The sequence below is a fragment of the Balaenoptera physalus genome (genome assembly GCF_965194825.1).
Source record: "Balaenoptera physalus genome assembly, chromosome: 4".
Lineage (NCBI taxonomy): Eukaryota > Metazoa > Chordata > Mammalia > Artiodactyla > Balaenopteridae > Balaenoptera > Balaenoptera physalus.
In genome coordinates this window covers 146421543-146449143 of record NC_138891.1, presented here as the reverse complement: position 1 = coordinate 146449143, position 27601 = coordinate 146421543, and the positions used below count along the sequence as shown (strand labels likewise).

The window sequence follows — 27601 nt, the reverse complement described above, 5'->3', positions numbered from 1 at the left end:
TCCTCTCTCTAGTTCTGTCTTCTCTCCCGAATACCAGCCTGTCTACTCAGCCTATCCACTTGAATGTCTAATGGGCATCTCTGTCTTAACATGACCCTAATCTAAGTTGAAAGTTTTCCCCAGACCTTCTTCTCTACCTTAGAAATGACACTATCATATGCCCAGGTGTCCATGCCAAAAACCTCAGAGTCTTCCGTGTCCTGTTTCTTGGACAAGCAGGAACTGGTAGGGTGCAAGTGGAGAGAAGCATTATTTTTTCTGATGACTCTCCCTAGAAACTCTTATCTGTGATTCTCAGATTTTATAGGTTTTTCCTATCTTAGAAATTTTAAAAAGAGGATTATTGTTTTGCTCATAAAAAGTCCAGTCCAGTAAAATATCAAAACTCAAATTCTGCTCCAAGTGAAACCTATTTCCTCCCTTAGCTTGACCAGAGTCAGAGTTTGAGATGTTCATGTAGGCTGGAGCCCTTATTCCCATGCTTTGTGTTTCCACACTGGAGGGACGTCCCTGGAGAAAAACTTCCAGCCTTTTCCCCTCTCCCAGGGAAGTGTGAATTGGTGAATTTGGGAGAACAGACAGGGTTAAGCGTGCTCAGGCTCCTCTGGGTACACTTCCTGGGGTCAGCAGGCTGACAGGCATCTTCTCATTGGCACCTGGCTGCATGCTGCTCGGTGGGGCAGCTCTGTGGAAGCTGCCGTTGTCCCCCTGGGCCAGAGGCTGGGAGGTATATGTGTCTGATTTAGAGGTGGAAGTAGCTAGCCGTCTTGATCGTCAGTCTAAGCCATGTCTTCCAAACTAGTTTCTTCTCTGTAGCAAGGCTGGTATTTTGATATCCAAACCTCTTACTGCTGCGTCTTCTTCATTGGTTTCTGAACCAGGATAGGAAGAGGTAAGTGTCCTTTACTGACCATCTAACAGCCTGATGTTCCACTGGGGGAAGGTGTATGTGTGTTTCCTTTTGCAAATCCCCCCCTGCCCCCTGGCTTGTGGGGTTCATGGCATGGGGATAGGACTCAGGGATGGGCACAGAAACACTCACCTAACTGGGGAAGCTGTGACCTGATGTCAGGGCTTCTGTGGGGAAGATGAAGAAATGGTGGGGCTGTCCGTGAGTTCCTGCAGAGCCGCCTTCGGGACCTCAGTGTCCGCACAGTTTCCTCCAACTCCCCGGAGCCCCTGGTTCCCGCTGCACACCCTGCGACCACTTTATCCCCACCCGACCTACCCCCAGTCCTTTCAGCACATTCTCCATCTTTCTCTCGCTTCCCTTTACAGTCCAGGCCTTCCACATTTACTTCGCCGGGACCGCAAAACTGCAGGGCTCTCTCTGAGTGGCACAAGCTCTCCCAACGTGGCTCCCTCCCAGGGCCAGTAGGTGCTTGGCACCGCTACCTCGAAAGCCCCACAGCAAAGCCTTCAGCCTGCCTGAAGATGCACCGCCCCTCACCTGTCAGCACCAGCCTGCCCTCCGCCTCCTGTCAGCCCCTCTCCTGCCCTCTCCCCTCCTGCCAGCCCTCTGCTGTTACCTTCCCTCTCCTGCCATCTCCCCTCTGGTGTCATCTCCCCTCCTGTCAGTTGCCCTCCCATCAGCTCTCTCCTGTCAGTTCCTCTCAGGTGCCCGCCAGCGCCCCTTCTCCCCCCGGAAGCCTTTCCCCCCCGCGTCGCGCCCTCCGCGGGACCTCGCGGCCATGTCTCCCCCTCACTCACTCACCTACAGCCTCCGGCCTCTGGCTCTTCCTCAAAGGCACTAGCCGCTCCCCAGACCCCCTGCCTTCCGGCCTCAGGTGGGACCCTCCCCAAGTGTCATTCAGTCTCAGGCGCCCCCTGGTGGCCTCGTCCTGGCGCATCGCCCCACAAGCCGCTCCGAGGCTGACAGACTCCGGCGGCAGGCGTGACTGGCAGTCGCGCCCCTCCCGGCCTCGCCCACTCACCAAGCCCCGCCTACCCACCCAGCCCCGCCCACTCAACGCCCCGCCCCCCAGATCCCGCTTCCGTCAAGGTTCCCCGGCCCCGCCCCCAACGCTCAGACCGTCGCGCTCCACCACTGAGCTAGCCGGCCGCGCCCCGGACCCACCCTCACCGCGCTCTGATTGGCTGCGCGGTCATCTTCCCATCGCGTTCTCCGGTCTGCAGAGGCGAAGGCCTTCGCGGGCTGGTGGCTGGTCCGGTTGCGGGCCGCAGGCTGAGGGGAACCGGGAGCGCGCGGCGGTCATGACGGAGGGCACGTGAGTTCCCGCGCCCCTCGAGAAGGGAGGACGCGGTCGGGGGCGCCGCGGAGGGGGTCTCACTGGGTCGGGGGCTTCCAGCGAGGCTGCTGCGCCGTCTGGCCTCGCCCGCGGTCTGTGGAGACCTGCGGCACCGGCCCTGGGGGCGGTGAGGGGCGGTGAGGGGCAGGCTCTCCTTCGGCGGTGTCGCCCGGGGACCTTCTGGGGCCGGGCCGAGGAGAGCCGGGTGGGGCTGGGGGTCGGGGTGGGGACTGGGACGTGGGCGGCGGTCCCTGTGGCATGTGTCTCCTCTCCCGGAGAAATAATGGCGCGGTGTTTAGGTGCAGAAGCGCGCCAAGAGGGTTTTTATTTTTCAAGGTAAGGGAAACAGTGGTCTGCTCGCAGGTCGCTGGGGTGAAACGGGCAGTTCGTTGCGCCTCTGGCCTCTGACCTGGCGAGCAGGTCACTCGAGCATGATGGCTTCCAGGTGTCTGCGCCGAAGAGGGGGACCCTATAAGACAGAGCCCGCCACCGACCTCAGCCGCTGGCGACTCAGCAATGAGAGGGGGAGGCAGACGTGGACATACTTCCAAGGAGAAGAAGACCCTGGCCGAGGGCAGTCTGGCCTGGAAGCTCACTTACTGGGCCTGGACACCGTAAGTGTTGATTATGCTCGCCACGTGCGGGGCCTGGGACGCCACCAGACACCCGCCTGCCTCCCTTCTTAGCAGTGGGCACCAGGAGCCAGTAGGGAGCTTTAAACAGCTAGACGTGAAGGGCGTTTTCTTCTCTGGTAAAACAGAAGGGATGTGTACTGGGCACCTGTGTCTCGTGTCGCCAAAGCTGGTTCCTGCCGGAGTTAATCGAGGTAAAGATGGAGCGTGAAGTGAGTGGGCCCCTTGGCTTCAATCCCTTTATCACTAAGCTGCGTGTAAGGAACTGCTCTAACTTCGTTTTTGTTCAGAAAAAGAAGTTTCTGATCTAGTGAGTTTCATAAGAGAAATTCAGTTAGAGAGTGTGACATAGAAATGGGGTCTCCCTGTCACTGCGCCATCCCGTGGCCCCTGCCCGAGGGGGGCCTGAGTTCCAGGTCTGGGTGGGCATCAGTGCCCCGCCCCACACACGTGGGCACCTGCTTCATTCAAGATGTCTTGGAGAAGTGGTGAAGAAATTTGCAAACGTGTGACTGGAACGCAGAACCACGAGGACGTGGAACCATTCATTTGCTAAGATTGGCAATGCCGTCATCAGAGTTTTAGGCCTTTGACTGAAACAGCTGAAACTTTCAAAGCAGTTCAGGTTTGTTACTTTGAACTGGTCTCGAAGTGCCCAGGGCTCCTCTGGCCTGGCTGCAGACCACTGAGCTCTCAACTCCTTTCTCTTCCTGGCAGAGGAGCCACTTCAAGGACTTGCCGAAAGCCGTCACAGCCCGTGAGGGGGCTCTCAATGGGATGACGTTCTACGCCGCCCTGCAGGCTGAGGACGGGCACTGGGCCGGTGATTACGGTGGCCCGCTCTTCCTCCTGCCAGGTAGGAGGGTGCTGTCGTGGCCTGCGGGCGAGGCCCCCCTGGGGCATCCTTGGCGTCTTGGCTTGATCTGGTTCAGGCCTTGGGTGAACGTCTGAGGTGTGAATGAGTGGACAGGTGACACACCGGGAGCTCACAGAGAAAAGGGCCGGGGAGGTTGCCCTGCGCCCTGTGCCTGAGTGGTCCTGCTGTTGTTGCCAGGGGATGGGAGCGAAGGCTCAGCTAGCTAGCGTTCTGAAAAAGGAAGCGGGGGGTGCTGTGGGGGCCGGGGGGGCTCTTGAGTCCCAGTGCAGAGCAGGGGCGTCAGTGGAGGGCCTAGCCTATGCCAAGGTGCAGAGGTGGGCAGGAATCTTTTAAGTCCTGTGTAGGCAGCTTGTGTGTGTGAACTCACCTGAAGTGTTGGCCGGGAGAGCTCAGATGGGACCTGTAGGTGCGGGTTGGTGAGTTGTAGGAGGACCGCAGTTGGAGCCCCTGGGTGCTGAACTGGTTTGGCTAGACAAGTCTGTTTTGCATCCTGGGAATGTTTCTCTAAAGAAATGCTCAGCTTTGTAATCCGGAAAATTCCCTGAATTTATGCAGAAGGACCTTTTCCTTTAGTGGGAGTCGCACTGGGAGTCCATCCAGCTCCCATCTCTGCTTTGACTCCAAGCCCTGCTGCCTCCTGGACTGTACAGCTTTGTATCTTCCTGACTAGGGACCCAGGGGCCTGATGCTTGGGGGCAAGACTTTGGGCTTTCTTCCCTTGGTCGGACCTGGAGCCTGTTGAGACTTTTCCCAGGGATCTTCATGGGGAAGCAGTGACTGCACTGGCTTGCTCTGACCCTGGGCAAGGTGGCAGGACTTCACCATGCCTTGGCTGACTCATCTGTGATGTGGGGATCGTGGGGATTGGGTTTGGTCACATGTGCATGGCACCAGGCACTCAGTGGTGATTGGTCATGGGGACACTGCATTGGTTTGTGCTTGCTGCTGTAGCTCTGGGCTCAGCCTGCTGCCCCACCTGCCCTCTGCAGGCTGTAGGTTGGGGCTTTCCTCTCTCCCTCTGGACTCTGGACAGGCCATCTTTCTCAGGTGGACGCTGGCCTGTTTGGGGGTGCCATCTCAGGGTTCTTCCATGGCTGGCTGAAGTTTGACCGGTCTTTTTCTGCTTTAATTTGGCAAATGCTCCTGGAGGTCATGACTCTGTGTGGCCCGTGTGGCATTGAGCATCACTGTGGTGATCCCTGACTCTGGGGTTGGACCTCCTGGGCTCCGGCCCCAGCCCCACCACTTAGGGGCTGTGCCTCAGTTTCTTTGCCTGTAAAATGGGGAAGACACCGGCTCTGCTTCCTGCTTTTGTGTTTCCCTGTCTTGACAGCATCATACCTGTTATGAAGGAGATGGGCTTTTTTCTGTGAATCTCTGTGGTGTCTCCATATCTATCTGCCTTTCCAGAGTGTGTCTGTGTGGGTGTGTCTACTGGGGCTTCTCATGCCTCTGGCCATAGTTGGGCATCCATTCCATGACACGTTGCTGCTGGGGCCTGCCTGAGACCCCGTGTGCTCGGTGCCATGGGCACGTGGCTGATGGAGCCTAGGCCCGGGGTAGGGTGGAGGGGCGGGGGGGGGGGCCTGTGAACACCATGCTCAGGAGGGCTAGGCTGGGAACAGAAGGTTCTTTGTGGGTAATATTTATTATTGTCCATCTTGCAAAGTGATGTGTGCTATTAAAATTAATAAAACAGGAAAATGTAAATGTAAGCGAGTAAACTACCCCATCCAGGGATGATGCGTTGAGTGTTTCTTTCCCGGTAGGCACGTCAGTAGTGTGGGACCTTGGAGTGGCTGGGTGGGCTCTGCACGCCCCATGTGATACGTGTCACGTGTGCTGTTGCTGCTACTCCTGGGGCCCCAGTTCTGAAGTCCCTGAGGGGCCGGGAGTAATAGCCTTCCCAGGCTTGTCGCCACAGGAAGGAGACGCTAGCGGACAGCTGCCTGTTACCTGGGGTTCTCAGGAGGAATGGGGCCTGGGCTTAGCAGTGCTGAGTGCCTGCTGAGGAGCATCTTTTCTGCCGCACAGGCCTCCTGATCACGTGCTACGTGGCGCACATTCCTCTGCCGGCTGGATACAGAGAAGAGATTACACGGTACCTGCGGTCTGTGCAGCTTCCTGATGGCGGCTGGGGCCTGTGAGTCTGCCCAACCCTGCGTCGCTGCGTGTGTACGCATGCACGTGCACGCCTGTTCTTATGTGGGAGATGCACCTGTCAAGGGGTGGGGTGACTGTAGCTCTGGCCCTGGGTGGGCGGGGAGAGCCTGTCAGGAGGGAGATGGGCTGCAGCCTACGTGCAGGCTGGGTCCGGGTTTCCCTGGGGCTCTCAGAATGGGCCTGTTCACTTTCCAGGCCTTGGTTTTGCAGCTCGTGTTGTAATGAGTTTCATGACTGATTGAGAGACTCCTGAGACCCATATACCACAGTGAAAACCATTTGCTGTCATCACTAAGGCAGAAGAAAATTGTCCTTGACCCTGGGATGGCAGCAGGGAGAGGCAGGCCGGGCAGTTCTCCCCACGTTTCAGCCTGCCTTTCTGTGGTGTCGCTTGCTCTGGGAGCAGGGCCCTGTCCCAAGGTGGTCAGCTGCCTGCCCACCTGGCTGTGGGGCCCTGGTGCTTCTTGCTCTGCAACCAGGACATGCGCCCCTCCTGGGCTGGCTAACTCCACACCACCAGCCTTCGTTACAGAACCCTAGGAGGACAGCTCAGCCCTGCTTGCCTCCTGGGTGGGGTCGTGGGCATCTCGAGCTTGAGATCCCAGCTCTTTGCCCTCTGGGTCCTGGGACAGACCTGAGGTCTCACCAGTGCCTTCGCCTGCCCTGGCATGCTGCCTCTGGAGCTTGCTCTGTGGGCCGTAGTGATATAGGGTCTGTTGTGGGCCACTGCCTGGGGTCATGTTGATTCAGGCATGGGAAGTAAACGGACAGGGACGGGAAGTTTTGCTGTGCTCTGCAGCATGCGGGATCTTAGTTCCCCCACTAGGGATCGAACTTGCGCCCCCTGCATCGGGAGCACGGAGTCTTAACCACTGGACCGCCAGGAAAGTCACTTGAGGGCAGTTTTGGAACTGCTCAGTTGTCATGGAGGTGCAGGAGCTCTTACTGGAGAATGGCTGTTCTGGATGTTTCTCGTGTTGTTATGTCATTCTTGATTTGCTGAGGAAATTTAACGGAAGCGTTGCTTAATTTCTTACAAGTAATGGAAGACGTCATTTTCTCACCTGTCTCCTGCTCCTGTAGGCACATTGAGGACAAGTCCACGGTGTTTGGGACTGCGCTCAACTATGTGTCTTTGAGAATTCTGGGCGTGGGGCCTGACGATCCTGACCTGGTGCGAGCCCGGAATATTCTTCACAAGAAAGGTACACCCTGCATAGCACGTGCTACGTAATAAAGAGTTCACGTTTCCTCAGCATAATGAGTGCTCGAAAATGGGAAATAGAAAGGTGCACCTGCACTTCACATACAGCAAAACACGTGAGCCAGGAAGGCGTCAAAGCAGGAGCAGGAGGAAACTGTCTAACCTTGCCAGTAAATTTTTTTTTTTTTTTTTTTTGCCAGTAAATTTTTAAAACACAAATTAAGGTCGCCGTATAATTCTGTTTGTTTCACAAATGGGCAAGGACTCAGGAACAACATGCTCGTGCGTTGCTTGTGGGAGTGTTCCTTCCCAGAGGGCAGCCTGGCCGCCTGCACCCTCCACCCTCGCTCTCCTGTGTGTCCTGTAGGGCTCCTGGGGTGACTCCTCTGCCCTCGCCCTGGGGAGGCCCTTCCTCTCCTGCTCCTCCGAGAGTATTCGCTGCTCCTGTGCAGAGCCCGGTGCGTCTCGCCCGCCTGCCCTCCGCTCACGGACACTCCCCAGGCTGCTTGCCCTCCGTGCTCTGTGCTCACACAGCGGCTTCCCGTCAGTGCCTCGAAGCCCCTTCCCGCTTCAGGGCTCTGCACGTGCCGGTTTGTCTGCCTGGGCTGTCCCACCTGCCACCCAACCCCGCTGCCTCAGGGACTCCTGCTCACCCTTCGCCTGGCACCTTGCATGTCACTTCCTGACCTGCCACGTTGGGTGACACCTTCTGCTGCACTTTCTCATGAGCCTGCATTCTTCACACGTGTGTTGCTCTTGTAACGAATCCATTGTCAGCTTCTGGGCTCACTAGTGTGAGGTCCCAAGGCTGATTTCTGGTTCCTTGTCTGGGAAGGAATGTCTTCAGGCCACGCTTCCCTAGTAGCTTTGTGGGTCTTTGCCTTCTGCACACCTGGGTTCGGGGTGAGGCCTCCTTGTGAACCGTGTCCAGGATGGTTTTCCTGTGCTTGGGACCAGTGCTACGGGGTGGGGCTCCAACATGGGGCCACAAGCATCCCCACAGCCTCAGTGCAGATCCGTCTGCCGCGTGGGTACAGTGCAGCGCGGGACGGCCAGGTGGACCCCAGGAGGGAGAAGGCCGAGCGTGCACGGTCAGCTCCCTCGTCACCTCCAGGCCCGTGGGGACCCGGGCTGCCGTGTGCACCTGGGCCTCTCACCTTCCCAGCTGCTCCTTCCTGGGGGCAGGGGCCAGGCGGGCTTGTTCTGGGGAAGACGTCGGTTCCACCCAGCAGCCCTGGTGTTGGGTGGTCCCGAGGGGTTCTGGAGCCTGCTTCTTACGACAGGGAGAGGATCCTTAGCAGGCCTGCCTTTTGAAGGGGACCCGATCCCTGAGGGTCTCGTGTTCACAGTCAGAGGCAGGTGATGGGGCCTGTTCTCTCCCCACAGGTGGCGCTGTGTTCATCCCCTCCTGGGGGAAGTTCTGGTTGGCTGTCCTGAACGTGTACAGCTGGGAAGGCCTCAACACTCTGTTCCCAGAAATGTGGTACGCTTCCCCATCTGCGGTCACCACTCTCTTAGCGAGTAGAGTGACGCCGCCCTGGGTCACTTGCTGCCTGTTAGTCAGATGAGGGGCTGTCCGTTCAGTGGAGTGGGGTGGTGTTCGGCTCCTGGCAGAGGCCCTGCTTGGCTGAGTCCTACAGACTGTAGGAGAGGGTTCCCGCTTGGGCAGGAGGGAGGTGCCGTGGGGTTGGGCCATGTGGCAGGTGGGTGGGGTCCTGCCTGCTGGTTACAGAACCTCTGGTGTGGGGCCTGACGTGCTTGCCTTTGTTGCGTAGATGCCTGTGACTGTGTCTCGTTATGGACATTTTAAGCATCTATAGAGATAAAGGAGGTGACAGCCCATGCAGGCCTCCCCAGCCCAGTGTTGGGTGTGCCGTGCTGACAGTCCCCCTTGTCTTTTTTGTTAGTGAATGTTAAAGTTGATCCCAGACATTCTGTTTCCCCTGTGAACTCTTCAGTGTGTGTTTTTAAAAGATAAGAATTTTCTTTCAACAGAACTACGATATTGCTTAAAAACCCAGCAAAATCAATATTAATTCCATATTGTGTGATACTTATAAGCCAGAGATTTTAAACATTTTGTGAATATCTAATGAAATCTCTGGACATGTGTCCCGAATACATTCATATACATATAAGTACCCCAATCTCACCTTAAGGAGGTGAGGTCCCTGGAGCAGGGAGCTGTCAGGGAGGTTGGGGGGCCCTTGCGCTAGGGGACTTCGGTAGAGGAGAGGTGTGAGGTGAAGGGGCCAATCAAGAGATGACAGCAGGGGCCTGATGACAGGGCCGACGGCCCAGCCTCACCGGGGCAGACCTGCCCAAGGCTGGCCACAATGGAAGGGGCGGGAAGTGGTCTGAGGCCATTCCAGCATTCCTCACCGGTGGGCCTGCTGGCTGGACCTCGGACCTACCTGGTGTGTAGCGAGCCGCAGAGGAAGGCGCTGAGCAGGTGCTGGGAGCGGTGTGGTGTCAGAGGCGGCTGTGGGGGACTGCGTTGGCTGCATCCCCGCACCGCAGGGCCCAGGCCGTGGGTGCCGGGCCTCTCGGTAACTAGGGCACTGCTAGTCTTGGCGGAAGTTGTTTTGGAGGGCGCAGGTTGGAGTGTAAAGGGCAGGTGTGCAGGATGAGGGACCAGAGACCCTGAACCACTTCAGCTGCAGGAAAGCTGGAAACGTTACCCAAAATGTAGCAAACGCCCTTTAAGGTGAGTGGAGGAGCCCTCAAGAGAGTGAGGCCAGGGGTGGTGGGGCTGAGGACACCTGCCCAGCCCTTACTCCTGGGAGCAGGGGAGGCGGGCTCACCTCCCCGTGGCCTCCACGTGGCCTCCCCTCTCACACGAGGACGGAGGCTGACGGGCGGGTGGAGAAAACAGCCCAGGCGCGCCCCTGCCTGGGAGGCTGGCAGAGCTGTGCTCATGTCAGGCTGCGTATCTGGGTGAAGCACAGCAGAGGTAACGATCAAAGACACAGGCCTTGAGAAGATGTGGCAGTCCTGAAGGTTTTTAGGTAAACTTTTTATTTTGGAATAGTTTTCAATTTCCAGGAAAGTTGCAAAGATAGTCCAGAGCGTTTCTGTAGACCCCTCACTCAGTATCTCCGTGATTAACGTTCTTGTTGCTGTGGCGCGTTTGTCACAACTGGGAACCCGCAGGCAGTCCTCGCCGTTTAGGAGCCAAGTCTCCTGGCTCTAGGAGGCACCTGGTGAGCCAGGAGAAGTTGTCGGCTTCTGTGGACCGTGCCCCTCGGGAACATGGCTGTGCCCACTTGGGCCTGAGACAGCCGTCCACCCTGTGTTCCGGCTTGAAAGGGCCCTGGGCTGCAGTGGTGGGGGGGGCCCTGCTGACACGCTGTCCCCCCAGGCTGTTTCCTGACTGGATGCCCGCGCATCCCTCCACCATCTGGTGCCACTGCCGGCAGGTGTACCTGCCTATGGCCTACTGCTACGGCACCCGGCTGAGCGCCGAGGAGGACCCGCTGGTCCAGAGCCTCCGCCAGGTGAGCCTGACCACGTACGCCCGCTCTCGGGGGGCCCACGGAGCCGAGAGCGCCACAGAGTGGAGCCCCCACCTCCTGTCCCTAAATGACTGCCTGGGGCTTGTGCAGTGGGGTGGGCTGCAGGGCACCTGTGAGCAAGGGCCAGGCCCCAGTGCGTCCCCAGGAAGCAGCGCTGACATGGGGCTTGGGGAGCAGGCTGCTCGTCGGGGCCCGCCCTTGGGCGGGCAGGCAGTGGAGGGGACGGGCAGGTCCGGGGCTGAGGCGCTGCCGCCCTCAGGAGCTCTACGTGGAGGACTACGGCCGCATCGACTGGCCGGCGCACAGGGACAGCGTGGCCCCCGATGAACTGTACACGCCGCACAGCTGGCTGCTCCACGTGGTGTACGGTGGGTGCCCCCAGGGGCTGGCTGGGCCCCCCGGGGGTCGGTTGACACCTAAAGTGACAGGGAAAGCGGAGGGACACGGCTCCACGATGAGTCCTGGCGTCGGGGTCCTGCGGGGACAATGGGGCCGGCCGTGCACGCCTCGTGTCCAGCAGACCCGCCTGGGGCTCGGGCTCCTGGACAGAGGATTCGGAGCCCAGGGCCTTGAGGGGCCGGTGGTTCCTCCTCAGTGGGAGAGAAGGGGCGGGACCCCACCAGGTCCAGTCCGAGCCCGTCTCCTGTGGGTCCTCCTGGCTGCTCAGAGCCGAGTGGCCTCCCCGCGGAGCCTGGCGGGTGCTGTGTGCGCAGGCGGCCACGTTCCCCCTCGTTCATTCGTTCGTTCCCTCACTGGTCCTGCAGACGGGCCCTGGGGTGGGAGCCGGGACCCGCCCTGTCAGCACTGGGAGGCAGCACGCTCTGCACGGCTGCGGGGGCCGCAGGGCGGCACCAGGATGCCAGGGAGGGGGCTGCACCAGCAGGCAAGGAGAGTGGGTGAGGGGGGTGGCAAGGGGGGGCCCAGAGACTGGCCGCCGTGGGCCGACCGCCCTGGGGGGGTCTGTGCTGGGGCCGGACTCCTCTCCGTGTCTGGTGCCCGTTGACGCCCCCCTCCCTCGCAGCGATCCTCAACCTGTACGAGCGCCACCACAGTGCCAGCCTGCGGCAGCGGGCCATCCAGAAGCTGTACGAGCACATCGCAGCCGACGACCGCTTCACCAAGTACCTCAGCATCGGCCCGGTCAGTGCCCCTCGCCCACTGGGTGTCTGGGCCTGGGGTGGGCGAGGACTGGGGGCGGGTTGCCCAGAGGCCTGTGTCTGTGGAGCTGGGAGTGGGGGTCTCCCTGGAGGTGCGGTCTCCCACTGGAGGCTGCCACACCTTTACGTGGGACGTGGGCCTCTGATCCCCCAGGACCCCTGTGCTTGGCCCGCCCTCTCGTCCCACCACCTGGTGTGTCTGGAGCACTGCTTCTTGCGGCTGCCTCCTGAGGTCTTTCTGGCCGGTGGGGTGGGCTGCTTTTCCTCCCCTGGTCCTCTCCCCTTCCCCACCCCTAATAACCCACCATTTGCCTTTCTCCTATGGGGTTTGCAGGACCAGGGTGCTTGCGTTCCACTCCTGATTCCTGTTGAGGCTGGTGGCTCGAGACTTGCTTCTCGGAGTCTCTGGGCTCCTGACCCTGCTCTGTCCCGTGGGGCCGTGAGCCCTGGCGGCCAGTGCAGGGTCGGGAGGCTGGCCCGCAGCCTTAGGGCACTGGGTGCAGGAGGCAGCGCTGTAGCGAGCCTCGGGCGGCCGTGACTGTGGCCGCCATGCTGGGTCAGCCCACGGCTTCTCTGTGTGAGCCCAGTGGGCGCAGTGTCCGTGAGCCCCACGCGTGACCCTGCTCCCAGGTGTTTTCGAGGCCGGGTGGTACCAGGGGATGTCAACTGCCACCGCCCCACTGAGGGGCCAGTTGTTTCCCTTTAGCGCCAGGGGATTCTGCGTGGGCTCTGACCTAACGCTGCATAAAGCAAGTTAGAAATGTGCTGTAATCGGACCTTGGCCTAGGAGGTCCCGGGCTGGGAGAGCTGGGCCTCTAGAACATCTGCTCTGAGCAGTCAGGCCCTGCGCCGCTGGTCTCGCCTCCAAGTCGTTCCGTCTCTCCCGTGGCCCTCAGCCCTATCCTCCGTCCCCTGAGTTACCTCAGGCAGCTCAGGACACACCACAACCCACGTGCCCGCTCGGGTCCCCGCCTTGCCCGTCACCCTCGTGGCGGTTCTGCTCACTAGCTTGCTGGGCTCTCGTCACCTCTATGAGTCACCCTGTCTTTTCCCTGCTGCCATCCCCCTCCCTCCTTGGCACACGTGCCTTGGCCCATTCCCACCTTTCCCAGGGCAGGGCTGCAGCCTGGTAGCAGTGAGTGCTTGGGAAAGTGGTTAGAACAGAAGGCCTGGCCTGCAGCAAGGCTGTGCTGGGGCCTCGCTGGGGTAGGGCTGCGGCCCTCAAGCCCGGGAACCCCGGCAGGTGTGGAGCAGAGCCCTGACAGGGCTGTCTCCTCCAGATCTCGAAAACCATCAACATGCTTGCGTGCTGGCACAGGGAAGGGCCGGCCTCCTCTGCCTTCCAGGAGCACTTGTCCAGGATTCCTGATTACCTCTGGTGAGTGTGGCGGGGAGGGCGTGGCCCTTGGGAAGGGCGTGGCTGAGAGCCTGAAGGCCAGCGTGTCCCATGCAGGGAATTCTGTGTTTGAGGGAGGCCTCTTCCCCTGGTGGGCCCTCCACACAGCTGGGTGGGGGGTGGGAGCTGTCCTCACGTGTCCCCTGCTGCGTGGGTGCATTGCTCTTGGGACACGGGCTCTGGGCCCCTGACTTACGGCTCTGCCCTGTGCTCCCTGACCTGGGCTCTTCTCCTCACAGGCTGGGCCTCGACGGCATGAAAGTGCAGGTAAGGGCTGTAGGGCCACAGCTGCTTGCTTCCTTGCAACCACTCCTGCCTTTTGGGTTTGTTAAGATCCCAAGTCACTCCTCCTGACGTGTTCTGTCAGCGTGTGATGAGTGGCTGCAGGTGCCCCTTGTCCCGCATCTGAGGGGCACCGCCGGGCACCTCCTGGGTGTGTGCTGTCTGGCAGGGATGCTGACAGGCCCTGGGGGGTGGTGGGAGAGCTGAGGGCCTGCAGCCTCACCATGGGAGCAGTCTGTACACCAAAGTCATTAAGAGCTGCAGCTCGGCGGGGGATGAGGGCCACGGTGGTTCTCAGACGCCAGCCCAACTGCTGCTGGACAGCTGATCTCACAGCTCGCCTGCTGGGTCTGGTTAGCGGGGTCAGGACAGCAGCAGGATGTGGTCGGAGCAGAACCCGTGCCCTCTGCTGCCCCGAGCTGAGCATCCCAGAGGTACCCCCTTCAGAGTCCAGAGACGCACTGCCTGTGGCCTCTCTCCGCGTACACCGCACCTCTGTTTTGTACCGTTTGCTGGTTTCCAGTGTCTGGATGTTGTAGATGCTGTTCCCCCAGCTTACGTCCTGTGCGTGTCCCTGGGGGTGGGGCTCCTGGGTCACTGGGCAGCCTGGGCTGACCTGGTCCTGTCCCGGCTGCAGGGGCCCTGGGGTCAGCGAGCCGGGAACTGTAGGGCTTTTGTCTCCTGTCACTCAGTGTGCAAATGTGGTGCCTCCAGCAATGTCCTTGCGTCACACTGAACTCTGGGCCCTTTGGAATGAGTGCACATGGGCCCAGCCCCGCCCAGTGCAGACCACCCCCGCCAGGTGCCCTTGCCAAGCACACTTGAGCCCCACTTGCAGCTCCCTGGCCCCCACGCCGCCAGTCTTGTGTGAAAAGATTCCTGAAACACGTGAAGTGCAGGAGGGTGACGAGCCCTCATGTGGCTCCCCACCCCCTTTGACATCTCCAGCCCTGGAGCTTACAAGGGCTTCTGGTTCTGGCAAAACTGCCGTGCCGTCCCCACTGGGTTCACGGCAGCCCCCGGTGGGGTTTTGCTGTGTGTTCACTGGTATCAGGATTCAATCCGGGAGGCTGATCTTTGATGTCACCTTTGTCCTACAATCTCCCGGTGCCCTTCTCTCCTGGGTCATTTGTCCCTAGCGTGTCTACCTTCTGCCTGCTCTGCACCCCAGATTTTCTGCAAACTGGCAGTTAGGCCCTGAGGCTTGATCCGGTTCAGGTCTTTTTGGCCAGGTGCGGTGTGTGTTCTTCCCACACATTGTCCCACCAGGCTGCAGTGTCTCGTGTCCCTTAGTGCCACCGATTGGTCTGGGCTCCATGCCAGTGGGCAAGCAGTGGAGGCCATGGCGGTGCTCATCCAAATCCTGGAAGTGCTCTGAGGAGCCCTGTCCTGGCTTGTGGCCTGGTGAAGGCAGGTGGGGCTGCCTGACCCACATCTCCTTGCAGGACCAGCCCCTCTCAGGGCCTCGTGGGCTTTAGGGGTACAGAGCCCAGAGCCTGGGGTGAGGAGTCGGCTGGGCTCCTACCTCTTTGTAGGAGCTGGTGGAAGCCCCTGCACCCTTCCTTGGCCCTCTAGGCACCCATCGGATCTGGGAAGTTGGGGTGGGGGTGGGAGGTGGCTGCTGTAATGCTGTCCCCTCTGCACAGGGTACCAATGGCTCGCAGATCTGGGACACCGCGTTCGCCATCCAGGCTCTGCTGGAGGTATGTGGCTCTGTCCCTCATTCTCCAGCCTCCGTCTGCCCTTCCCATGTGTCCACCCCTGCAGCCAGCCGGACACGGCACCTGCCGGCCCTGACCCTTTGCTTACCTGGGCTCCGAGACAGTGGTCTTGCCTGGCAGCTCTAGGTGTGGGGCTGGCTTGAAGTCTTCAGGGGCAAGGAGCTTGTGAGGGCTGTTCCCGAGGTGACGAGGTGCTGGGGTCTTCTATAAGGGGGAGTGGCTCCAGGATCTTCTCAGTGCTCAAATTGCTCACTACAGATACTTTTGAGCACGTACTAGAGAGAAATAGGAGCGTGTTTTTATGCTGGTGGGAATGAGGTTGGCAGGATTTGGGGAGGAGTCTGGGCCACGTGGGGGCCTGCCTTAGATGGGCAGGGACCCTGTGGGCACAGGCTGGGGCTGGGGCTAGGGTGGTGTGGACCATCTCTTCTGCTGTCGCTCCACCGTGTCTTTCTGACTTGGCGGCAGAAACCCGAGCGCCCCGAGACTTGGGTGGGTTTGCTCCTGGTTCCCAGTGGTGGCCGGGTATCACCAGGGTCGTCCAGGGACCAGCCACGCGCGCAGGCACGTGCCGGCTAGCGGCTCACCCCCTGCTCTTTCCCAGGCGGGTGCACAACACAGGCCAGAGTTTTCGTCCTGCCTGCAGAAGGCGCATGAGTATCTCCGGGTCTCGCAGGTGAGACCAGGCCTGGTCCGTGCCTCGCACAGGCGGAGTGCCCCTCCAGCCCAGGGTGTGCCCTGACTGTGGGTGGGGGCAGTGGGCCACATGGGTGCTGTCTGGAGGGTTCCCACTGGCACTGGTGACCGAGAGGGCGGCGGCACTGGGTCCCCGCATGTCCTGCTGTGCTGGCCCCTCCCTGCCCGGTGTCTGCGTACTATGGTGGTGATGTGTTCCCTCCTGCCCCTCGGATGCTCACCAGGTCCCAGACAACCTGCCCGACTACCAGAAGTACTACCGCCAGATGAGCAAGGTACCGCGGCCAACCCTACGCGCCCCGATTAGCTGGGCCTTGCCCTCAAGGAGGGCTCTCTCCTCGGCTTCCTGTTCTGATAGAGGCACAGTGTGGGGTTCCACTGATGTACCCAAGATATTCCTGACTGAAGAGTTGTGCATAAATGCAGTAGCTGAGCTATGTGGGCTTCACCCCACCATGTCACACACTGTGTGCACTCAGCAGCACGTGCAGGCATTAAATAAGCTGTCAGAACATGAATGACAGCGATGAGGGGAGGAGGGGGGAGGGCAGTTCTTGCAGCGCGTGGGGGCGTGGACGTGGCCATGGTGCGTTCTCACAGCGGGTTGCTTGTGCCCGTCCCGCAGTAGAGCCTGAAGGCGGTGACGGGCAGAGGCTGCAGTCCTTGTGCTGGAAGTTGGAGGCCGTCCACGTGTGTGTGGCTTGGGGCTGTGGCTGTGCCTCCGCTGTGGATGGGCCTCGGCTCTGTGCAGGCGTGCGAGGCGCCATGGCCTGGGGTGGCCAGGTGTGGGCTTGGCCTCCACCCTTACAGCCCCACACTTTGCAGGGCGGCTTCTCCTTCAGCACACTGGACTGTGGCTGGATTGTTGCCGACTGCACTGCTGAGGCCTTGAAGTCCCTCCTTCTCCTGCAGGAAAAGTGTCCCTTTGTCACCAAGCACGTCCCACGAGAGCGGCTCTTCGATGCTGTCGCTGTGGTGAGGCTGCTGGGTGTGGGACTCTGGTCGCACAGCCGAGGGCGCTGTGCACGTGGAGTCTTGGCCACCCCACCACAGACCCTCTTAGCACACCCAAGTTTTGTCCGGTTTTTACGATGGAGATCACATAGTTTGGTGGCGCATGTGTGCTTTATAAGTGGTAAGCATGCACGTGGCGGGGAGTGGTCCTGGGTGGTCACGGAGTACCTGGTTGATAAAGGTTGCAGCCCACTGTTCTGGGCGCCTGAGGGTCCTGGTTTAACATGAAAACCGGCTCCCTGTTTCCCATCCCTGCTCCTTGGTTCCTAGCCTTGGGGTGTTTCTAGAAAGCTGTGCCACAGCCTTTGGGCCCTTGCATGTGCTCAGCGCATGGGCGAATTCTCAGGATGTTCCCTCTGGTTTTAGTTGCTGAGCATGAGAAACCCCGATGGAGGGTTTGCCACCTACGAGACCAAGCGTGGGGGACACCTTCTGGAGCTTCTGAACCCCTCGGAGATCTTCGGTGAGTGGTCGGCCAGTTGCCACAGACTCAGGGACCCCACGTGCCTGAGGCCGGATCTCCCGCCAGAGCCTGGAGCTCTTTCCCCTGGCGGGGGGCAGTGCCAACAAATGTTCTGGCAGATGCGGGCGGATGCTCTAAGGAGCCCCCAAGCACCAGAGTGTTCCATGCTTCTCGACTTCGCAGGGTGCGGTGACCCTGGTTGTGGATAGAAAAGCTGCAGTCTGCCTCTCGGAGGTGGGTGGGATTCACACCGGCTCTCTGGCCCAAGCCTGGGCCGGCTCCTGCTCTGTCTTCCATAGAGGCCGGCCTGTCTCCTGAGTGCTCCTCATGGAGCCCACAGCTCCTCACAGGGAGGTGACAGTGGGGACCCGCTCGCCTGTGTCCTCCTGCTGCGTCTGTGTGCGCCCCTGTATCCTCCTTCCGGGTCTACATTTGTCGGGCTCCTGTAACTGGCAAATGTACTCCTGTGGAGGCCTTCTCAGGGTGGGATGCAGCTCTGCTGTGTGTGCTTCTCTGTTACCCTCCCACTGACCTGGCTGTCCTGCAGCACAGATGGGCCTCCGTGTCACCTGTGTAGGTGCCTCCCTCCCACCTGGTGGCCATGTCACTGGCTGGTCGCTGGTGACGCTTCCTCCTTTCCTTTGGAGGATGGTCAGGCTTGTGATGTGTTGTACAGGCTCTGCATTTTATGGCGTTCTCCTGTGTCACGGTTTGGCCTGAATTGCCAAATTGGGCAGCTGAGGTAAAGTTCACATTCCTCAAGCCTTCCTTTTCTTTCCCAGGGGACATCATGATTGACTACACATATGTGGAGTGCACCTCGGCTGTGATGCAGGCGCTGAAGCATTTCCACAAGCAGTTCCCAGACCACAGGGCCGGAGAGATCAGGTAAGGGCGGCCTTGGCACAGGGATGCTCAGTCACGCAGCATGGGTACCATCAACTTGGGGCCAAGAAATCAGACAACCTTGATGTCATTGAGAGCAAGCCATTTGCTCACTTGGGGTGCGCAGGCCGGGGGCCCATCTCAGACAGGGGGCTCTGGAATAAAGCTCATTTAAAAATGGAAGAGGTTTCAGATGCTCCTGAATCCTGCTGTAGGCCCTGAAGTATATCAAATGTGTGTATTGGGGGTCAGAGTAGCACAGTTATAACACAAAAATGAGTTAGTTTTTGCATCTTCTTAATAACATTAAAAGAAGACACATAAAGGTGTACCTAGGAGATACTGTGGGTTCAATTCCAGCCACTGCAAATGTCACAGTAATGTGAGTCACGTCAATTTTTGGTTTCCCAGGGCATATGAAAATTACGTTTACACTATATTGTCGTCTATTAAGTGTTCAATAGCATTATGTCTAAGAAAACGATGTACGTATCTTAATTAAAAATATTTTATTGCTAAAAAATATTAACCATCATCTGAGCCTTCAGCAAGTCAAATTCTTTTTGTAATAGTAACATCAAAGATTACTGATCACAGATCACCATAATAGATATAATAATAATGAAAAAGTTTGAAATACTGTGAGAATTACCAAAATGTGATAGAGACATGAAGTGAGCAAATGCTGTTGGAACAATGGCACTGATAGCCTTGCTCGATGCAGGGTTGCCAAAAACCTTCAGTTTGTAAAAAACACAGTGTCTGCGAAGTGCTGTAAAGCAAAGCACAATAGAATGAGGTATGCCTGTACCCCCAGCTCCACCTGTGTCCAAATAATGGTAGTTTTTAAATAAACCTTTCCTGTTGAAGTCTGGCACGTGTTTAGAGAAGTACACAAACCATACATATAGCTCTTGGATTAATTATGAAGTAGACACACCCATGTGACCACGTCAGGCAAACACATTACCAGAAGCTCCCCTCCTGGTTCTCCTCTGCCCACTGTGATCCCAACGTGGAATCCCGTGTCTGTCTCCCTCCACTGTCGAATGCAGATGCCACGCTTTGTTTATGCGTGTGCTTGTCATATATCCTTCAGGGCCTCTCAGTGGGTTATTATGAATCATCCTGCTGTGAACAATCTCAGACTTGTGTTTTGGGGCACAGAGGTTCCCATTTCTTGAGGATGTAGATGTGGACTTGCTGTGTTATGGGGCTTCTGTGCAGTTTTTGTAGATTTTCCTTCATCCTTGTATGATTCTGTTGTTTCATGGCTCTTGGTAAACCTGGTATAGATTCAGCTTGGTCATGATGTGCTTTACTTTTTATATATTGTTGGATTCAATTTAATAAGTATTTTGTTTAGGATTTTGTCAAAGGTTCATAAATAGCTAAAAGTAAAGCCAGTGAATCATTAGTAAAAATTTATCATGCACACACCACAAAGACAGTTTGCAAACCAGGAGTGCACAAACCAAAACATTGAATGAGGCTCGGGTATATATTGTTATAAAGAGCTTATATTGTGAGAAAGCAGTAACTGTTTATTCTTCACAGTGACTGGTTACAATATTAGAATTTTCAGTGATTACCTCGTATCAACCTTGGGAAGCAGTTCAAGTTTTCTTTATGATTTCCAGAGGTGTAAACAAGAAATGACCCAGGTCATGTTAGTCTTGCAAAAAAAGCTAAATTAGCCTTTGTTTGTATGATTAAACTGGTTTTGTCTGCTCAGGGAATTTTCGAGGCTGGGCTCTGTTTGTTTTTGATTTTAACAGTTCCCCCTTTTGGTCATTGTCTCAGCTGGCTGAGAGTATCACCAACCAGTGTAGTGTTATTCTCTCTCTCCACCGTTGGTGTAGTCAGGCTGAAGAGTCACATATTTGCTGTTTTCATTAGTTGAATTGGCGGATTGGAGGGCCATGTAGTCACCATCTTCGTCATTCATGTGGTTATTGCAAATTTCATCCAGTTGTCTGATCCGATGGATACCATTTGGTATGTGAGTGGCTGCCGGTAGGCATTTAAAACTGTTGCGAAATTAATGTGATGACTATAAAAAGAACAGTAATCAAGATTGAAAAATTTCCCAGAGCCCAAATTTAATCAATTAAATAAATCAAATGGGTTATAATCAGATTCGGGTATTACCTTTCTGAGTCAGTCTACAAAAGCTTTAAAAGTTGTTTACAGAGGCGCACCTGCTGTGTCAGCAATCACATGTCCTCTGTTCCTCAGGACAGGATGCACCTTGGGCGTTTACTTCAGGAGGCAGCATCGTAGTTGTCTTTCCACCTAAATTAGACCTCTGTATGATCTGTGCAATCAGGTAATTCAATGAGAGGCATTTCTATGGAAACAAAAGAAAAACAATGGTAAATAATTCAAGCAAATTGTAAATTCAGTTTCTGAGTTTGGAGAGCAGCTAGTTGAGATGATTTCTAGATGCTGGGTCCTAAGCATCTTCAGATGCAGTGAGGACAAGTGTGGCAGTTAGACAGATTTTCCTGGTTTTCAGTGTGAATGTCTCTGGTGATCTTTCTGAGTGGCCACACAGCAACAGGCATGAGGATCGTCCTCACATGAGCTGTTGAAGTCTGTATCAAGTTGTCCAGCTTTTGCTTGCAGGGCTTCGGGAAAAGGGCAGTTTTAGTTTCATAGTGATTCAAAAATCAAAAGAGTGGAAGAAAATTGTAAATGTTAGTTTCTCCAAACTAGCCACATATTGGAGGAAATCAGAAGAATTCAGGATTCAGTCCAGTTTACACTTAGAAAACAAACTTAAAAGACAATTAATGGTACTAGAATCTGATGTACATAAAGGTGTATTATTGAAACATAATTTTTCTCTTTATAAACACCTCCATTTCTATCAGAGATAACAGAGTCTAGTTTCAATAAACTTTGCCTGATTATTTATATAAGTGCAGCAGGAATAGCGACTGACCATATAGGCTCTTTAAAATCTGTTTCGTTGGAACTTTTCATGAGGAATCTCATATTGGATCTTTAAAGTCTCTTTAGGCTAAGAGGCCAAGACAAGGACTTGTCCAGTTGTGTCCTGTTACAAGAACAGATTCTTACTTAACTTTTGCAAATATGTATTGTTATGAAAAATAAGAATATTTAATAGGAGTTTCAGAATTCTTGAGGGACCAGGTAGGGAGAAAAAGATAAATGTTTATTAAATTGCTGTAAGTTGTAGACAGCTTAAAAGAGGAGAAAACGGGTCCTTTAATCTTGGAAAATAGAACGCTAAAGAATGAGCAGTTATCAGAAGCCTACATTCTAGAGTACTTGTGAGGGCCTTTTCCATAAATCTCTTTGAAGATGAAGCACTTTTGCAGGAACATTTTTGCAAAAGCTTCAGAGTAAAATAACAACTGTTTGCAAGTGACAAACAATAACTATTTGTAAATGAAAAGAGTTGGAATTATATCAGGGCATACCAGATTTTTGGGAATTTCATATGATTTCTGGAATATTTGTTTTATTTACTTATTTTTCAATAAATTTATTTATTTATTTATTTATTTATTTATTTATGGTTGTGTTGGGTCTTTGTTGCTGTGCACAGGCTTTCTCTAGTTGCGGCGAGCAGGAGCTACTCTTCATTGCAGTGTGCAGGCTTCTCTTTGTGCTGGCTTCTCTTGTGGAGCACGGTTTCTAGGCACGTGGGCTTCAGTAGTTGTGGCACGTGGGCTCAGTAGTTGTGGCTCATGGGCTCTAGAGTGCAAGCTCAGTAGTTGTGTCGCACGGGCTCAGTTGCTTCGCGGCATGTGGGATCTTCCTGGACCAGGGCTCGAACCCTTGTCCCCTGCATTGGCAGGCAGATTCTTAACCACTGTGCCACCAGGGAAGTCCTGGAATATTTATTAATAATTTCCACATAAATATTTCTTAAAAAAAGTTCAGCATCACTTCTTATTTGAAAATGCTTCCCATGAAATTTAACACATATGAAAAGTTACATAGTTGTAAAAAAGCGTGTCTCTTTTAATAGAGAAGACTCAGTTTTCTTAAGTAATCAAAGACCCGATAAAGACAAATCATAGAATCTTAGTTTTCTAGACATATTACATTAAAGGTAAAGAAAAACATTTGTTTACCCTTTCTTATTAAGAGCAGATCAGTAATCTAAGAAAACTATCCTTTTAATAGAGAAAAGCAAATTCTAATTTCATACCAGTGTAATTTTTTTTTTTTAAATTTATATTTGGCTGCGTTGGGTCTTTGTTGCTGCGTGTGGGCTTTCTCTAGTTGCAGTGAGCGGGGGCTACTCTTCATTGCGGTGCGCGGGCTTCTCATTGTGGTGGCTTCTCTTGTTGTGGAGCATGGGCTCTAGGCACGCGGGCTTTGGTAGTGGTGGCACACAGGCTCAGTAGTTGTGGCTCACGGGCTCCAGAGCACAGGCTCAGTAGTTGTGACGCACGGGCTTAGTTGCTCCGTGGCACGTGGGATCTTCCCGGACCAGGGCTCTAACCTGTGTCCCCTGCATTGGCAGGCGGATTCTTAACCAACACTGAGCCACCAGGGAAGTCCCAGAACCAGTGTAATTTTGATATTAAAATTCTTCCTTGGGGCTTCCCTGGTGGCGCAGTGGTTAGGAATCCCCCTGCCAATGCAGGGAACACGGGTTCGAGCCCTGGTCTGGGAGGATCCCACATGCCGCGGAGCAACTGGGCCCGTGCGCCACAGCTACTGAGGCTGCGCTCTAGAGCCTGTGCTCCGCAACGAGAGAGGCCACTGCGATGGGAAGACCGTGCACTGCGACAAGGTGTGGCCCCCTATCGCCGCAAGTAGAGAAAGCCCCCGCACAGCAACGAGGACCCAACACAGCCAAAAATAAATTAAAAAAACAACAACAACAAAAAAATTCTTCCTTGTTTAAAAACTTGTATAAATCCATTGCAGTCTTAGTCAACGTGACTACACATAAAATTCCTTTCTCAAGATTCCTTTTCTATAAACCTACAACTTTTTATATCCATTCAGGTTTTGCCCTGTCTTTTTCCTTTCTTATTCTGGAACAATCGTTTTACTTAGAAAAAAATTACTTTCTTTTTTTCCTTCAACAAAAATGCATCCTTATTCCTCATACCTTCTCTTTTTTAAAAAAATATTTATTTATTTATTTGGTTGCACTGGGTCTTAGTTGCAGCTCCCTGGGTCCTTAGTTGCGGCAGGCAAGCTCCTTAGTTGTGGCATGCAAACTTCCAGTTGTGGCATGCACGTGAGATCTAGTTCCCTGACCAGGGATCGAACCCGGGCCCCCTGCATTGGGAGCGTGGAGTCTTAGCCACTGCGCCACCAGGGAAGTCCCCCTCATACCTTCTACTGAAAACACACATCCAACTTTTCATATATAGTCATTTTCTTTTATCTGTATTTTCTAGTAGTTTTGTAAACAAACAAACCTTAGCTCTTTTATGAATCAGTTTTGGCAAGGGAACTTCTATAGCAGTCTGTATTTTTTTTTAAAAAGCCTCTTTTTAAAAAAAATGCTGATTTTTCAACTTTATTAGTTCAAATGTTATTTTCTCAATTTCAAAAACTTACAAAGCTTACCTAGAGAAAAAATGATGCAAGGAAGTTGTTACAGAATAATTACACATTCACTCTTAGAGGATAGCATAATTGCCTGTGAATGACATTAAATGAATATAAATTCTTTCTACATAATACAGTTAAAATAAAATATATGCTTTCTGGAAATTACATTATGAGATTCTCTGGTGTCTACAGGTTCATCCCAATGTTGCTCTACTAGACTGGGAAGCATAGAACAGGCAGGGGCTGCAGGATCCTCACGTCACTGCTGAAGAGGGTTGCTCTGTGTTGAGTAGGCAGAATAAAGATTTGAAGGATGGAGAACAACCTCTAAACTGATGGCTGAGCTATAACTGTATGGGAAAACGCCACCAGAATTCCCAGGCTTGCAAGTAGATTGCTCCCTGGCTGCAATCTGAAAAGGCAAGGCAACAAAGCCTGAGCCTGTCAGAGAGGTTGCAGCCTGGCCTTGAGGAGCCATCGCTGTGTATACAGGGCAGAAAGGGTGGCTGTGGTCGGGCTGGCCTGTCCCGCTGGCTGCGCGGTGCTTCTGCTGCTCGGTTTGCCGTCGCGTAGGAGTGGCCGTTTTCCAGCATGATGGGCCATTCCTTAGTGAGAGACGCAGTGTATGTCGTGCCCATACCTTTGTGTATAAAACCGTACAACTAACTGAGACAGCAGTGTAATAAATGGACACGTATTTCTTATCTTCAGTATATGGCATGCGTGCATCCTATTTTGTACTTTTTGAAACTCTTGCTTACATCCAGATAATAAATGAACTATTAATAAATGTATCTATAAGGTATAGCTAAAATTAAAGATGTATACTATCCCTTTATATAGGTATAAATAATATGTATATTTTCAATTTAAATAAATGTTAATCATAACTCACCAATGGTCTACGACCGGTGTTTGAAAAATAAGAAGTTGCAGTAAATCCTCCCACAGAGGAGAAAGCTCTCTTCGATGGGTGCTTAGATAAATGATTTTCAGGCTTTCTCTTTTTTAAAAAAATTTATTTATTTATTTATTTATTTATTTATTTTTGGCTGTGTTGGGTCTTCGTTTCTGTGCGAGGGCCCTCCCTAGTTGCTGCGAGCGGGGGCCACTCTTCATCACGGTGCGCGGGCCTCTCACTATCACGGCCTCTCTTGTTGCGGAGCACAGGCTCCAGACGCGCAGGCTCAGCAATTGTGGCTCATGGACCTAGCTGCTCCGCGGCATGTGGGATCTTCCCAGACCAGGGCTCGAACCCGTGTCCCCTGCATTGGCAGGCAGATTCTCAACCACTGCGCCACCAGGGAAGCCCCAGGCTTTCTTTTTAAATGTACACTTAAGTTTATATGTAAGTTTTGATGTGTCATTCAGTTAAAAGCATTTTCTATTTCTATTGTGAATTTTCTGGCCCATGAGTTATTTAGGAGCATGTTGCTTTATTTCCCAAAAAAATTGGAGGAGTATCCAGTCATGTTTTTGCTGGTTTCCGTCTGGTCTGGCAGGAGGTGCAGCCACAAGGGGGCACTAGCGGGCACTGTGTCTAGTCTTCCTTTTGTCACCCAGGCCAGGCTGGTCCCTTGGCCGTGTGCTGTGTGTGTGATCTGGGGTCCTTTCCTCTGGCCACCTTGTCCTCAGAGATGCCCTCACAGGATTGACCTTCCTTCTTAATCATCTTTGTAAGAATTATTATAATAAAAGTAAAGCATGCTCTTTGAAGGAGACTTGGACGATACAGAAAAGCACCAGGAAGAAAGCCAGCTGCCCTTCCTCACCCCTGAGAAGAGGGCGTTCTGACTGTTTGATCTCCACGGTGCACCTTTCATGTAACTGGCTCTGTTTACTCTGGGGTTCCTGAGAGCAGGTGATAACTTCCCTTGTCATTTGGCATTCTCCTCCAACATGAGTTGTAATGGTTATTTCTGAATTTTCATTGCTGTTTTCCAGCTTTTCCCCATTTTAACCTGAACCAGTATCCTCTTGTTAAATCTTTGCTCAGGGCCATTATTCTTCCCTAGAGCCATGTGGGCTTGGAGTCAGCCTGTCTGGGTGGATGCCCCTGCCCCTGCCCCTTCTCTGCTTGAGATCCTGGTCCAGTCACTTCACTCCCCTGCCCAGGCTCCCCCTGCCACATGCGGCAGTAGTACAGCCTCATGGAACTGGCAGGATTGAGATACCACACGAAAGCACTGCGAGATTGGCATGTGATAAGCACAGAATAACTATTGTTATTGTGTAAAAACTCCTGCTTTGGAAGGTATATTATGATAGTTTTCTGGTGGATTTACTTCATTTGTATTTCTTTGGAGATTACTGAGCTAAAATATTCTTTCCAGACATTTATAGGTCATTTCTGTATCTTCTTTCACATTATGAATTGCCATTCATACCCTTTCCAACTTTGTTGCTGGGATGATTTTTCTTCTTGCCTTACATGTTTATTAAGCACAATAAGTAATTCTCTATCTTATGTTACAGATATTTTCCCCCAATTACTTTATTATTTTTACCTCTAGAGAGTTTGAACATAAGTTTTTATTTTTTGAACAAATATATTAACTTGTTATATTAAAATTTTTAATTTATCTAGGAGTGTTTTTAGGTATAGTTTGAGGGTGTCAGTTACTCTAGTAATACATATATGGGATATTCCATTTTACTAGATTGACTTGAAATTCTTCATTAACTTCAAACTTATAAGAAAGTTATAAAAGAAGTAAAATACACTCCTATTTACCTCTTCCAACTACTGCTCAGTTGTTAATGTCAACTTTAATAATATAATAGCCAGTTAATTAACCAGCAAAAGTGAGTTTATTCAGAATAGCCAGAGGAATTGCAACTCGGGACATGTGAACTGTGACAGATCACAGGAAAATCCAGAGAATAAGAAAGGGAACTTGCTTGTATAGGGACTGTGATAACCAAAGAGTCTGTTGGAGGGGTTGGGGATCCAGAGTATGGAGGCTTCCCATTGATGGGCTGCTGCCGTCTCTGATTGGCTGGGCTGTCGTGGGAAAGAGAGTTTTCTTCTTCCTGCTGGATAGTGAGCAGGGACACCTTCCTGCCTGAGATGTGGAGGGATATTTTTTCCTGTTTGGGGAAATTGATGATGCCTGGTGGGCCTGAGCACTTCCCTTACAGGCCTGTCTTGACTCCAGCTTTAGGTGAAGCTTCTTTAATTAATTCCACTTTAACATTTTACTGTATTTCCTTCATCATACTCCCTCCCATATATGTTTTTTCTTGAACCATTTGAAAGTAAATTGCAAATGTGATTACCTTAATCCCTAAATACTTTAGTATTTTTAAAAAATAAATTTATTTATTTATTTATTTATTTATTTATTTATTTATGGCTGTGTTGGGTCTTTGTTGCTGTGCGCGGGCTTTCTCTAGTTGTGGTGAGCGGGGCCTACTCTTCATTGCAGTGCGCGGGCTTCTCATTGTCGTGGCTTCTTTTAGTATTTTTTTTAATGAGGATATTCTCTTAGGTAAATATGAGTCACAATATTAATATTGGTATAATACCATTATTTAATCTATAGAACTTATTTCAATTGTCCTAGTTGTACCAGTGGTGTGGATTATAGAAACATTTTTCCTCAAGGTCTAATCCAGGGTCATTGTATTTAGTTGTCATGTATTAGTTCTTTAACCTGGAACAATTCTTTAGTCTTTCCTTGTGTTTGATGACTGACATTTTTGAGGCATATGGCAAGTTATTTTGTAGAATGTCCTCAATGTATGTTTTTCTGTGTTTGCCCATGACAAGATTCAGGTTATAAAATTAAGCA

The 27601-nt window shown here is 53.4% G+C and overlaps 1 protein-coding gene across 4 annotated transcripts in view; it reads left to right on the top strand.

The window, feature by feature from the left end:
• Positions 1–2090: 2090 nt before the first annotated feature.
• Positions 2091–27601, top strand: part of LSS (lanosterol synthase) — a 40521-nt gene continuing 15010 nt past the window's right edge. For 2 of the 4 annotated variants that reach the window (XM_082459918.1, XM_082459920.1), the window contains exons 1-17: positions 2091–2228; positions 2695–2863; positions 3599–3737; positions 5793–5901; positions 7005–7126; positions 8512–8608; positions 10487–10622; positions 10900–11008; positions 11662–11780; positions 13078–13175; positions 13433–13460; positions 15122–15178; positions 15801–15872; positions 16117–16167; positions 16718–16867; positions 17273–17369; positions 18152–18257. In XM_082459918.1, coding sequence (XP_082316044.1) covers positions 2215–2228; positions 2695–2863; positions 3599–3737; positions 5793–5901; positions 7005–7126; positions 8512–8608; positions 10487–10622; positions 10900–11008; positions 11662–11780; positions 13078–13175; positions 13433–13460; positions 15122–15178; positions 15801–15872; positions 16117–16167; positions 16718–16867; positions 17273–17369; positions 18152–18257 — 1673 coding nt within the window. In that variant the 5' untranslated portion in view covers positions 2091–2214. Of the gene's footprint in view, positions 2229–2694; positions 2864–3353; positions 3507–3598; positions 3738–5792; positions 5902–7004; positions 7127–8511; positions 8609–10486; positions 10623–10899; positions 11009–11661; positions 11781–13077; positions 13176–13432; positions 13461–15121; positions 15179–15800; positions 15873–16116; positions 16168–16717; positions 16868–17272; positions 17370–18151; positions 18258–27601 lie in introns of those variants that run through there. The other 2 variants (XM_082459919.1, XM_082459921.1) reach the window with 2 other exon arrangements.